The 13,277-nt window shown below is 42.6% G+C and overlaps 1 protein-coding gene across 2 annotated transcripts in view; it reads left to right on the forward strand.

The window, feature by feature from the left end:
* Nucleotides 1–6,923: 6,923 nt before the first annotated feature.
* The window catches only part of CDH8 (cadherin 8), a 136,027-nt gene continuing 129,673 nt past the window's right edge, over nt 6,924–13,277 (forward strand). Inside the window, exon 1 of one of the 2 annotated variants that reach the window (XM_023934866.2) lies at nt 6,924–7,370. In XM_023934866.2, the coding sequence (XP_023790634.1) occupies nt 7,119–7,370 (252 nt within the window). In that variant the 5' untranslated portion in view covers nt 6,924–7,118. The remainder of the gene's footprint in view (nt 7,371–13,277) is intronic. The other variant, XR_015275460.1, reaches the window with a different exon arrangement.

Genomic DNA, 13,277 nt, shown 5'->3' on the forward strand with positions numbered 1-13,277 from the left:
AGTGTGATGGATGTTGTCATTTTCTCTCTATCCCAAAGCCTCAGTGAAGTTGTGACAAATAAGGACCTATCCTATATCCCAAAACAGCCTCATCTCCACTCCAGAGCACCAAGTTATGATGTTTCCCAGCTAAAGCACTAAAGAGAAAGGAGGATGAGGAATTTATTTTAGAAAGGCTTTTCTAAACCTTCTTTTTGTCTGCCTCTGAAGCAGACCCCTAAAACTGAAGTAACCTGCTTTTGGTAATGATCTTCTAGACAGACAAATAACTCCTTCATTAGGAGCTGTAAATGTTGAAGAAACTGTTGCATTTCTGTAGCTGCACGTCCATATTTTCCCAGTGCATGGATTCCCTCAGCAACATGTGATGCAGAAGCTGACAACTGTGCCTAAACCAGTCATTTAGCATTTGACACAAGCTCAGGAACTCACTTAATAACCTAAAGAACTGTGCAGAAGTCTTTAAAGAGTAACAGAGCATGACTAAGCTTAAAAAAATAAAGTGACATATCTTTGCTCACTGAATTACTCTGTGTGTGGGTGTAGGGCAGAACACCTGAGCCAAAAGCAGGAGAAAGGTGGTGCCTGTTGCCAGTGCTGCTGAAACAAATAATGCTTTAGGAATCTGCTTTTGATTTCCCAGGCAGCCATAAGCAAATTGCCACAAGTGGTAATCAGGATAAAGTCGGAGAGTTGATTTGCAGTTGGATTGGCAGGAAGCTCTGACGGCACGAAGGGCTCCGGGCCCCGCTGCCAGAGCAGAGCTCGTGGAACATTCCCCATCCCCTTTCTCACCCTGTGCCATTCCAGGTGTGTGGCTGAGGGAAAGGATGTGTGGATAATGCTTTAATGCTTTTCTGTGTTACAGCTAACTGCAGGTGACGGAACAGTCCCTTAAAATCACTGTTAGTGGAATCAGCTGCAGCTCCAGGGGCTCTTGTGGTGTGCAGCGGTGCCTGGGCCGTGCTGCCCTGCCCAGCCCCTCTCCAGGGCACTGGGGTCTCACAGCTCCCTGCTCTCACACAGCTCCTCTTGGGGAGAGCTTTCTGTCCCTAGAACCTGCCAGCATCCATGAATAAAACCACGGCATGTTACCATAGCACAAGTCCATCAGACATTTCTTTAAGTACTTTGCTTGTCCCTAATTGCCTGCTTCTCCTCTTCTCCAGAAGTTTTCCTTCACTCAGTTTTGTTGATTCAACTATTTCTCTGCTCTCTGAAGTATATAATGAAACTTCATATGCTTTTTGTCAGCGCAGTTGTTCTCAAAACTTCCTGTTGTTGTCCTATTGTTGATGGGTTCTTTAGTGATCTGTGTTAGAATCTTGAAGGAAAAGACCTTTTGGAGGAGGATTTTGTTGCAAATTGTTTCTGTTAGCTCGCATTTCACTGGTCTGTCTTACAACGTTGATTGCAAATAGCATGACTGCAGGGACAGTAAACTGCAGTGGAGAAGGAATGGGAATGGAGACCAATTATTTGGAATGTGTAGCTTGCATGTTGTGGGGGCTGAGGGGGGGGTAAGAGCCTCTTAAATGAAAATTGCTCTTGGTGGAATTACAGCATGAGCAATGGCCTAACCCAGCTCTGTCAAAATGATTTGGTTTTAAAAACACCTTACTATTAAAGGCGTTTAAGTTAACAAGATGATTTTGACAGAACTGGGTTAGGGAGTGACTGCACGCAGTTCTGCTGGCAGATAAGAGGCAGGAGAGTCTCGCCAGGGCATGCAAGTGGCACTCTGCAGTGGGCACTGTGAGCAGCATCTGAGCCACTGCCATGGCAGCGTGGCTGATTACAGCCTCAATCCCTCCTCATCTTGCTCTTAGGTGGAGAACTGCCTCTTAATTTGACTATTCTTTGAGTAAGTGAGTAATCTTTACACAAACAAATAATCCACTGAGGAAAAAGAGTTTGTTTTTTTTTTTTTATGGCAAGAAGTATTCATTCCTTTTCAGAGGAAAAGATGAGCATGCTGCTTTATCCAAGGTGATTTAAATCAAGTTCAGGTACAATTTAATAGATCTGTACTGGAAACAGGATGAGTATGGAGCTAAATTATGCAGGAGAAGATGACAAATTTATTTGTTGGATATGGTGACTTGATAGTTCTTTTCTGGTGGAATTTAGGCTTGTTCTGTTTTAATGGCAAATTAAAAACCTTTAACTTTATTAATCTTTTTAACAAATTACTGCATTGCAGTGGTCACCTTTTAAAGCTACAAGATGTTTTTAACATGACTGTAGTGAAATGAACTCTATCAGAAGCACTTTCCTCCACTCATACACAAAATGAGCTTTATATCTCTGTGTCCACTGCCATACCTGGCTCTAACTCTATGCAAGGGATGAACTTAGAGCATAACCTGCACAGATCTGAGTTCAGAAGAGGTGCCAGTGTGTATGACATTGTTTTCTGAAGCTGTGTGCTGGTTATGTCCTCCTGTTAGGTCATAAACCTCATTGTAATCACTTTGGGTTGTACTCGTACAAGACTTACACGCTCCATGGCTGAGTTTTATGAGTAGTGTTCCAAGATGCAAGTTCCTGTGAACAGAATAATATTTTTCTAAAACTCTATCAGCACACAGAGTGGAAAACAAACCACTCTGCTTTATCTGTACTTCTCTGTAGGCTGTGCATGGAGAACAAAATTGATGAATACAGTCCTAAGTCTACAAAAACATAAGGCAGTCGTTTGAATCTCTGCTCCATGACATAGTGGAGCATTTTCTTTCATCTATTTGCTACATTAAAGACATGCTTTATATTTTAAATATCACTTTCTCCTCTTAGGTGTGAATGGAGAACTAAAGCTGTTTTGTAAACAGCTTTGCTGGATTAGAGTTGATCTGGAGTTGTAAATATCCGACGGTGTACAGGGAAACCACTCAGAAAATCACTGCATTTTTGTTTAAGACAACAGCCCAAGGGCATCTGAACATGTGGAGATTAAAAGCAAAAATTACACTTTTATCAAATCCAGCAAAATCTTGATGAAGGTGGAGCACTGCCCCAGCCTGGGCCCAGCACAGCAAGGAGCTGGAGCTGCTGCAGAGAGCCCAGAGGAGGCTCCAGGATGAGCAGAGGGATGGAGCAGCTCTGCTGGCAGGAAAGGCTGCCACAGCTGCCATTGTTCACCTGCACAGGAGAAGCTTTGGGCTGAGCTCAGGGTGGCCTTGCAGGGCCTGAAGGAGCTGCAGCAAAGCTGGAGAGAGACAATTGCCAAGGGCTGCAGGGCCAGGAGGCAGGGAATGGCTGCCAGTGGCAGAGGGCAGGGCTGGATGGGATCTTGGGCAGGAATTGTTCCCTGGCAGGGTGGGCAGGCCCTGGCACAGGGTGCCCAGAGCAGCTGGGGCTGCCCCTGGATCCCTGGCAGTGCCCAAGGCCAGCTTGGACATTGGGGCTGGAGCACCTGGGACACTGGGAGCTGGCCCTGCCATGGCTGGGGTGGGAATGGATGGGCTTTGATGTCCCTTCCCAGCCAACCTATTCTGTGTTTCTATGATTCTGTGAAATACACTCTTGAAAGTCCGTGTTCTTCTCTTGTTCTTATTGCTTAGAAAAAGGTTGTTCTGGCTTCACTGGAACTGAAATAATTTTGCTGTAATTCCATACTCACCACTGCTTTAGACCATGGCATAATAGAAGAAGGGAAAGTGCTGCTGTGGCTCACCTTCTGGTCTTCCTTGATTTCCAAGTCTGCCTTTACATACAGTTTTTAATATGTTATTGCAGGCTGGTTCAGCAGCCCTATCATCCCCTCCTACACATTTAATCCAGAGGATTACAATTTAACTGCCAGGCACTTTTCAATTTTCCTATTGACCAATGTGTAAATTGCTGGGCCACATATTTAAAATACCTTCCATCAGCTCCCAGCCACATACATGGAGTTCTGCTCCCAGGAATAGGCCAGAAGAGTGATTTCCAAACCTGGTAAAGCAATCTGGGAGCAATCCCACCTCCATGCATTGCAAAGTGTATGCCCTGATTCACTGAGAGAGCCTGAATGAGAGTCTGTTTCTCAAATAACTCCAACAAAGCTCCTGCAGTCCAGGCTGAGCTGTAGAGAACTTTCTGCATCTCGATAGCTCCACACTGATCACATTGCTGTGCAGAACTGGGACGTGCCCAAGTCCCATTGGGTTTTTCTCCTTTGCCCTGCACTGCCCAGCTTTTCAGTGCTCAGAATCTCGCAGCTCTGTGTGCTCTGAGCTCCTCACAGGGCTGCTTCACTCAGGAGGGGCTCATGGCATGGCATGTGCATTGCTAATATTTCTGATGTGCTTTGGACTCGTTTGCCTTAAGGTATTGCTGAGCACACTGAGGACAGCCCAGTCACAGTGAATCTTCTCTATTAGTGTGAGTGGATAGCACCTAAATTTGATTGGAGTAAATGAAGAGTAACAAGCAGGAAGTCTGGGGGAGGAACCGAGGAGGGATGCACTGAAATGAACTTAATGCTTTCTAAGGATTGAGAGTGGCAGTGTGAAAACCTAATATCCTGTTCTTTCTTCAACCAAAAACGTTTCTGGGAGCTTCCTATTGTTTTAGCTCGTTTATTTAATTTATTTTAGAAGGCAGGCTGTGGAGATTAATTAGGAATTGTTTTCAAAAAGCTTCTTGAATATGAAAGGAAGTGCTTTATTATTATTTGGTCCTGTTGATTAAAAGAACTATAGCAACTTATGATGGAAGTGTAAGGAAGTCAGTCATGCCCACTTGGGTCCTTTTCTCTGAGAGGTTTTTGGGGTTTATGTACAAAGTCATTTTTCACCCAGAAACAGAGTCACACTGGAAAGGGAAGGGAACATTTTATTTTGCTCTGTTCAAGCCCTAAAAAGGACCCTTAAATTGTGTTTTCAGTTTCTGCCCCCCATTTTGAATTTAATCCTGGATGTTGAATGAAGATGCTGCCTCTTGCTCTGTTTTACAGTGGTTCTGTTTCTCCTGTGTTTTGGTCCTTGCTCCATTGAAGAAATCAGAAAAATCTGTGTCCTGGCAGGTACAGGCACCCACTCATCCAATCAGATGTAAAGAGGATCCCATTTGAGAAAATCCAATCACTTGGACTGCAAGTTTGGCTGTTTCTCTCTGGGTACCTTCTAGCACCAAACACACCCCTGGAAATCTCTGTTTAACGAGTGCCAGAAAGAAGCAGTAAACTCCATTTAATTCCCTGCACTGAAGGTGGCTGATGCATCCCATCATTAGACTGTTTGCTCCTCTTCCTTTTCTGGCACTGAGAGAATGTCAAGACATTTCAAGCCTCTCTTGTTTCTCTCACATTTCCCCCAAAACTTTCTTGCAGGAGCTTGCTGTATTCTCTGATTCCTTTATTTCCACCCCCAGTTGGCAATGAGGCCTGTAAAGCTCCAGGTTCTCCTGTAATGGATATTCCCCTCATTCTGGATGCATTGTCAAAGCCCTGCATTATTAGCTCACCATTCTTCCATGCTGCTTGAGAGATTGAGTTTCACTTTGGTAGCAGCTCCTCTCTCCTTCTAACAAGACAAGTTTCTCACAGTTTCAGGCTTTCATGCAACAGATTTCACAGTTGCTTTGGCAATTACTGAAGTTTAAAAAAAAAATACTTTCTACATTGTTTGCTTTTAAAGTAACAACTGATTTTTACTGGTCATGTAAAAGGTGTTCTGCATATTTTATTCCAAGTGTGTATGAACCTTAAAAAAGAGCAACAGAGCACCCCCAGCCCCCCAAAAAACATCAGCTAAGCTCTCAGGATTTTCATAAGCACGCATCACTAGGAATTAATCTTAAAGTAGAAGAAAACCAGCCTAAAACACAGTGTAAGCTTAAGAACAGGCATTCCTTCTCTCTTGTGTATAGTGGTTTCTCCTGAGATTGTTTGGCTATGAATCAAAGGAAATGTACCCAGACTCTTTTCACATAACCCTGTAATGCAGCCCCTTTCTCTGAGCCACATCCCATCGAGTTTTCCGTGTGATCCATGGCTGCATTTCTGGGTTTGCCCATCCTTCTGGCATCAGCCCTGCTATGTTAACTTACCTTTCCATTTCAAGGAATATTTACTCTGAGATGAAACCTGCTGTGACCTTTTAGTACATCAAAGGGTGGGCAAGGAAAGAAAGACAAAATGCTCCCAAGAGTCCATCTAGGAAAATGGCTTTGAAATGGAATGTGTTCTCTGAGAGTCAGGGGAACACAGTGAGACCTGGAGTGCAGATGTGCATAAATGAGTTTCCTTAGGTCCTGATAGTGGTCTGGTGTGGGAATCATGGATTTCACAGAGGATTTAGCAGTGCTGTTTCTCTGCTGGGCTGTGAAGGGTTTGCTGGGCAGCAGTGCTGCTGCAGAGAGGTGATGGTTAAACAGACAATGGGCTGCTGGAGCCTTCTACACTCAGGAGAAGTTGTTTTTTCTTGTGGAGGAAAGGAACATAAGAATGCTCCTTTAATGCACCAATGCTAATTAACGAATAAGAACATGATTTTCATTTGCTTATATGGCAGATTATGTGCTTGTAACTGACCACATTAACAGTGCACTGAGAAGCTTGGGAGCTTCTTCAGACCCCCAGATGAACTGCAAGACCCCAGAATGGTCTGGGTTGGGAGGGACCTCCAGGATCCTCCATTTCCACCTCCCTGCCACAGGCAGGGACACCTTCCACTAGACCAGGTGCTGCAAGCCCCACCAATTCTTAGGCCTAAATGTTTTCCTAAGTGTGTGTAATCATTCATCTGGGTCTCCTCTGTCATTTCAGGCAATGCAAGAATACACAGAATCAATTTAACTGTGCAATAATATTATGAACTAAAAATTCAAAACCATAACGTGGCTTATTTATGATGTAAAAGTAAATAAGATGCTTCAGAATGCTTTCCTAAGCTCTTTAGTCACTGATTTGAACTTTCTTCTTTTCTTTCCCCCACTAGGAGTCTTTAATGACTGGAAAACTCAATGGATCATGTTTTTATCATCTAAGCTATTTTTACATTGACTGTGCTGTAAACACATGGAGGAGCTGTAAGTAAATGTTCTGTACTGCGTGATGAATTGGATTGCTACAGTCTGGAGGAAAGCAAAATAATAATTTAATTTCTGTGGTAATTTGCGTAGCTTGTGGTACAATGCCAGAAAGACTCACGGAAATGCTTATGGATACATGGACTCCATTAATAATATTATGGATTACTGTCCTTCCTTCCATTTATATGGCTCCCATGAATCAATCTCAAGTACTACCAAGTGGATCCAGTACAGGACTAAAAAGGCTAAATGAAGAACAAAGAGTTTTGCACCGTTCCAAGAGAGGCTGGGTTTGGAATCAAATGTTTGTACTGGAAGAATTTTCTGGACCTGAACCAATCTTAGTTGGCCGGGTAAGGCAAGATTTGGTTTTTTTTTTTAACTCTGAATGTATAAATGTATGACATGAGAAGGTCTTCAGTCATTTGGACTCTTCTAAGGAATTTCAGACTCAGGTGCTTTGTGGCTCTAAAATAGTTCTCTAATACCCATAGATTTGTGCTGTAAATGTACCTCACTGTAAGGACATTTCCTATTTAGCCAGCCTGCTATTTCCAAGAAAAATAGGCATATTCCATTTGTCAAAAAAACCCCACAAGTGTGTTCACATCCTTTCTTTTGTAGCATTAGTCACCACTCCTTACCTCTGTCAGCTGAAGATTTTTAGCAAAGCAGCTCTTTGCAATGTGTTCCTGTGCATTCCTGAAGGTTGTTACACCTATAGGTCATATTCTATCTCCAGTCTGATGAATCAAGTTGCTTGTGCTCTGAGGATTTTTAAAAAACAAGAACCAAAAAGGAAAGTGTGGACTGTACAGCAAATTATGGGGTCCTAGTGTATGTGGAGGTCTGTGCACACACATGGAATAACATTATTGCCATGGATTTTGTAATTTACTTTCAAAGTTAGGAAAATATTGCACAGGGCAAATGATCTTATTTTTCAGTGTCCCAGCTTTTCTGCTGCCCTAAAGCTATGCTTGTTGCCATGCATTAGTTTATTCTGTAGCTCAATGTGTTACCTCCAGTCAATGAATCAGCCTTGCACTTGTATGAGCCATCTGTATCCATCAGGGATGAATTATCCTTAGAATTATTCTTAGAAAAGAATGATCTGTTCACAAATGCATGTTTGGCAGGGAGCAGGTATAAATACCATAATTGTTTATCAGTAAAGTTCAGTTCCCTCTGAACAACCAAGTGCATTATTGTCTTATTAGCTGGCCACTGGGGTTGAGTAAAATAAAATCTAGACAAAATTATGGATAGCAGTTAACTTCACGGTAATCTTGGGTTTTTTATGGCTAAGTGGATAGCATATAGTGTAATATAGGGACTGTCAATAGCTCCATCTATTACTGAAGAGAACACAGATCAAGTGCATTCCCAAATCTTCCCCATTGTAGCCACTTTCAAGGCAAGACTCAGGGTCAGAAGGTGTAATGAGCTTTTTATCCAGTGACTTTTGGTGCTGTGTCAATTTACATTTATATCAGGTATTTGGTATCTGTTCTCATTTGTTTCTCTGGGGTTAGTAACATATCTCAATTTCACAGAGACAGCAAAGTGCATATTTCACATCTTAAAATGTTTTATTCAACCCATTCTTTCTGGAATATTTTAGTTGAGCTTCTAAAATTATTTTGAGTAGCTGGGGAGAATCCTGGGTTTGTACTCTGCGGTATTTTGATTTTCAGGGTATATCCAGGTCTAAATATTTCTACTATTTAAAGGTTTTTTTTTTCGGTGGTTGTAATATCCTGTTTGAGTCATTGGTGAATAGAAGTGGGTAGGTTAAACTAAGCCAAACCAAGGAAGACATTATCCCATCTTCTGCTGGCATTTTAAATAGAATTAGCTAAAATGCTGTGACAATCTATTTGTTGAGACTGCTGCATAATTAAAACACTGCATGTTATAGACGGAAATGAGCAAGAAGCGAAGTTTGTTCCCATAGGGAGAAATTTTTGGTTTATTCATTAAAATGTCTTAGAATATTTTTGGAATTCTTCTCTCTATTTTTTCTCCCTCTACAGAGAAACCATCCATATTTCTGACTTTTTTTTTTCTTTCCTAAGGCTGGTGAGTGGTGAGAGAGCTTTCAGGCTGGTGTGCAGTCGCTGGGAGCAGAGGCACTCCACAGCTTTTTCTTAATCCTTCCTGCCTGCAAAGCAGAGACTCCCTCAATTATACCTCTTGGCAATCCTTCCCAAAACTTTAGGGTGTACAGACTGTCACCCTTAGCAGCAAAATGCTTTCCTTTCCCATGAAGTTGGGCTGTGGTTTGTCCTCTGTCACCCCCATTGGTTTCTTATCCAGCGCAATTTAAAAATAACCTCCCTTTCAGAACTCGCAGTAGCTTTGCACTTACCTGGTTCCTCCTCCTGCCTTTTCCACTTACACTCTTCCTCCAGCCTTTTGAGATTTTCCCCTGCCAAAAGATTTGCACACCTGGGGTATCTCCTTTGTTCTGGGACTTTATTGACTATTTTATTTGCCCCATGACTTACCTCGATTCTCTTTTTTCCTTTTTTTGCCAGACTTTGAACGAAGAATGGTCAGCAAAACAGGCTATAGTGAATTAGTGCAGAGAGACTTAACGTTGTGAAGAGAATATCAAATGTCTGCCCCATTTTTAGTGCATTTTCTCTATCTAAATGTGCCTTTTTCCTTTTACAATCAGTATTATTTGCCATGTGCTTTTTATGTGTTGAAAGTTCTAGTGTAATCTTCAATAAATCTTTTATTTGGTGGTTAATTGCTACAAGGAGAACATTCCAGAAGCAGAATTATGCAGATCTTTGTAACAATTTTTGTCTCTACGCTGTTGTCGAGTGTACCTGGTGCTTTTCATAGTTGTATATGTTTTGTACAAACATTTAATTAGGTGCTTTGGAGAATAAATACAGAAATAAGTTTTGCACAAACAGAAATGATATGCACACAAGCAGAATTTGTTGTATGTTCTCAAATGTACCTTTAAAACCCACTGAAAATTCAGCTCTTCACAACTCTCAGAATAGAACTGATACTTTAATAGTTTTTATGTTAGTGGGTGGAAAGGCACTGAGTGGAAGTATTTGGTCCTAATGGAATTGATGGAATATATCAGCAAAATAAAACTGAAAACTGAGATTAATTTTATAGGATACAAAAAGAACACAAATCTCTTTGTAAATAAAAGCCTGAATGCAGAGTCTGAGAGTTCCTCCTGTTGGCTGGAAGGTCTCATACCAAAGTTTGTGAAGTGCAGAGAAATTTAGCAAGCCAGGATTACAGAGATCTGCAGTATTTTATATTAAAACTGCTCAGTTTTTCCAGAGGAAACAGCTTCCAGACTCTTCTCCAGAGTTTGAGGTGTTGCAATGCAACTGCACACACTTCAAAGGTGCTTGTTCATTGCTGTTCTGCATGGATATAGAGTAATAAATGCACTCCCAGTGTATTTGCTCTAATAAATGAAGTAATCTGGGGTGAGACTAATAGGAGGAATTAATGTGAACACCTCTTAAAGTGTGGTGTCTTCCTTCAATGGCTCGAGTAAAGGACCGTAGCAAATCTTTTGCTTTCATTCTTGAACCTCTTAGAATGAATTTGAGCAATATGCACTTTTAATGACAATTTTTGTCATTATGTTTGGCAGGATCAAGCTCAAAACGAGCAACTCTACTTGAGCTCACACATCTGTAAAGAAGAGTATCCTGAATTTATGAGATTTCTCTATAAAATGCCACAAATATTCTAGTTTTTATTTTAATTTTTTTTAGGTATGTTCATATTACATTTATTTTGCCACATGGTATATTGATAGAATTATGGACTAGAATATCCTGTGTTGGAAGGGATCCCCAAGGATCAGCCAGTCCAGCTCGTGTTCCTGCACAAGCACCCCAAAATCCCAGCCTGTGCATCCCTGGCAGCGCTGCCCAAAGGCTCCTGGAGCTCTGGCAGCCTCGGGGCTGTGCCCATTCCCTGGGGAGCCTGGGCAGTGCCAGCACCTCCGGGGGAAAAACCTTTCCTGATCTCCATCATAACCATCCCCTGGCACAGCTCTGTGTCCCTCCTTTGGACATTCTCTAATAGCTTTAGATCATTCTTATTTTAATGTGTCCCATATTATTTTGATCTGTGCATGTAAAAATGCATCTGTGCATTTTGAGAAACCTGCAAAGTAACTTTTCTTGTGTTGATGCAACACAGGTTAAATGAGTTTGTGTTTATTCCCAGCAATAAAATACCGAGCGACAGATTTGCAATCACCCTTTTTGTACTTCATTTCTTCTTCTCCCCCTCTCACCCACAGAAGCAGGTACTTTACAAAGCTTCTGTGTCTCCTTTAGAACCTCCCCATCCTGCACAGTGCTGTCAGCAGTGTGCAGCCTCCCCGTGGCTGACAACCTCATTCAAGTGTAGAGTGATATGTCTTGTGACACCGCATGCTGTCCCTGTGGACTTGATTAGTTAGGTAGAACTTCTACTTGCTATACACTGCTGCATCTTCTCCATCTCCTCTGCATGCACTTCCAGCACCATGGCAGATGTGCTGTGAAATCTGGGCTGTAGCAAATGCCACTGTTCTTTCACAGGCGACAGCCTCCGAATTCACAATGACATCGGTAATAAAGTGAAAAAGCATTAGGGAGCTGAATTTGGGGGATTGCAGTTCCTGCTTTATGGAACATGTGTTCTTCATGATGCTTTAAATGGGTTTAATAGATGTTTTTAAGCAAAAATCTGGGATAGTTAATGTAATAGCAGTTTGTAATTAGAATCATAGAATGTCCTCAGGTAGAAGGGATCCACAAGGATCATTTAGGTGCAGCCCCTGTCCCTGCAGACCCCCCAGCAATCCCCCTGGGCATCCCTGGAGCGCTGCCCAAAGGCTCCTGGAGCTCTGGCAGCCTCCTGCCCATCCCTGGGGAGCCTGGGCAGTGCCAGCACCCTTCCTGTGTCATCTCTCCAGCTTCTTGTTCCAGCCTGTCAGTGCATCCTGGCTGCTCCATCCATGGTGCAGAATCCAGCACCTGTTTGTCTTTGTTAAACCTCACAAAGCATGGAGAGAATGAAAGAGGGAATGAAGGCCACAAAAGTTGCTTGTTTGTGTTTATGTTCTCTGGCTTACCAATAAATGAATCCAAATTTAGGTCCAGACACAGAAATCCAGCAGCAGTCACTCAGGTTGGTGCTGTGTCACACCACTCCACTGGCAGTACTTTCCAGGTTGTCTCAGAACCTTCCCCAGACTTTCTGGATTTCCCTGTCTCCAGTCCCAAGATAACATATTGCCTGTTTTGTCTGAGGAGAGGTTTGGGAAGTGAGTGAGGCAGGGAAGAGCAGCCCTGTGGCACATCTGTGGGGTGGGATCTCTCCAGGATCATCTCCAGGGCTCTGCAGAAAATCCAGGATGGGAGGAACCCAGTGGGGCTGTGTTGGTGAGGCTCAGAGCCAGCGTGGCCAGGTCAGCTCTGTATTGTGGTGAGCTCAGGGAGGCGTTTTCCATCTCTGACTGCTGCTGACTCCCGTGGCTTGTGTCTCTCCACTCCGCCAAGTGCAGATTTTCTTGTCTGGCTTGTGGGATGAGAGAGCCAGGCAACTTTCAACTTTTGCTGTTTGGAGCACCAGAGGTTTTTCCCTTGATGTTTGGGGCTTGGGTTCAGGCCTGTAGAGAAGAAACAATTTTCCTGTAGGAGGAGCAGTGGAGAGCATGGTGTTTTCACAGTCAAAGGCTTCAGGCTGAGCTCCTGTAAAACCCAAACCTGCAGACGCAGAGAGCGCTCCTAAATAGCTTGGAGCTGTATGTTCTACATTATCCATGCTCTGTGCAGTCCTTGATTTCTTCACCAACATGCATTTTCTGTCTTCACCAGGAAATGTTACTTGTTTAAAATCATGACTGGTTCAGTTGAAGCACCTGTGATGGAAACAGGTAAAATAAATAAGGTTTTAATTCAACGAGTTCCTTCCTCACATTTTGCTTTTCATTCCTGCCCTGAGCTTGTGATTATGATGGCTGCCTGAAAATACTGTTGTACTCAAGTGATGCAAAGCAGAAATGTACAGAACTAAGGCTAGCAGTGTTCTGAGGGATGAATTACACGCTGCTTCTCTGAATGAAAAAAAATAATCTTTGTGACAAAGATTTGCAAAGTCCTAGCCCAAGTTTCACAGGATGTAGCATGGTCCTACATTAATGCTTTGTTAAATTTTTCACAGCAATCACTCCACCATATTAAATAGATTCTACCCTTTTTTTCCCCCTA

The sequence above is a fragment of the Cyanistes caeruleus genome, chromosome 12 (genome assembly GCF_971803275.1).
Source record: "Cyanistes caeruleus chromosome 12, bCyaCae1.hap1.1, whole genome shotgun sequence".
In the NCBI taxonomy this organism is placed as follows: Eukaryota; Metazoa; Chordata; class Aves; order Passeriformes; family Paridae; genus Cyanistes; species Cyanistes caeruleus.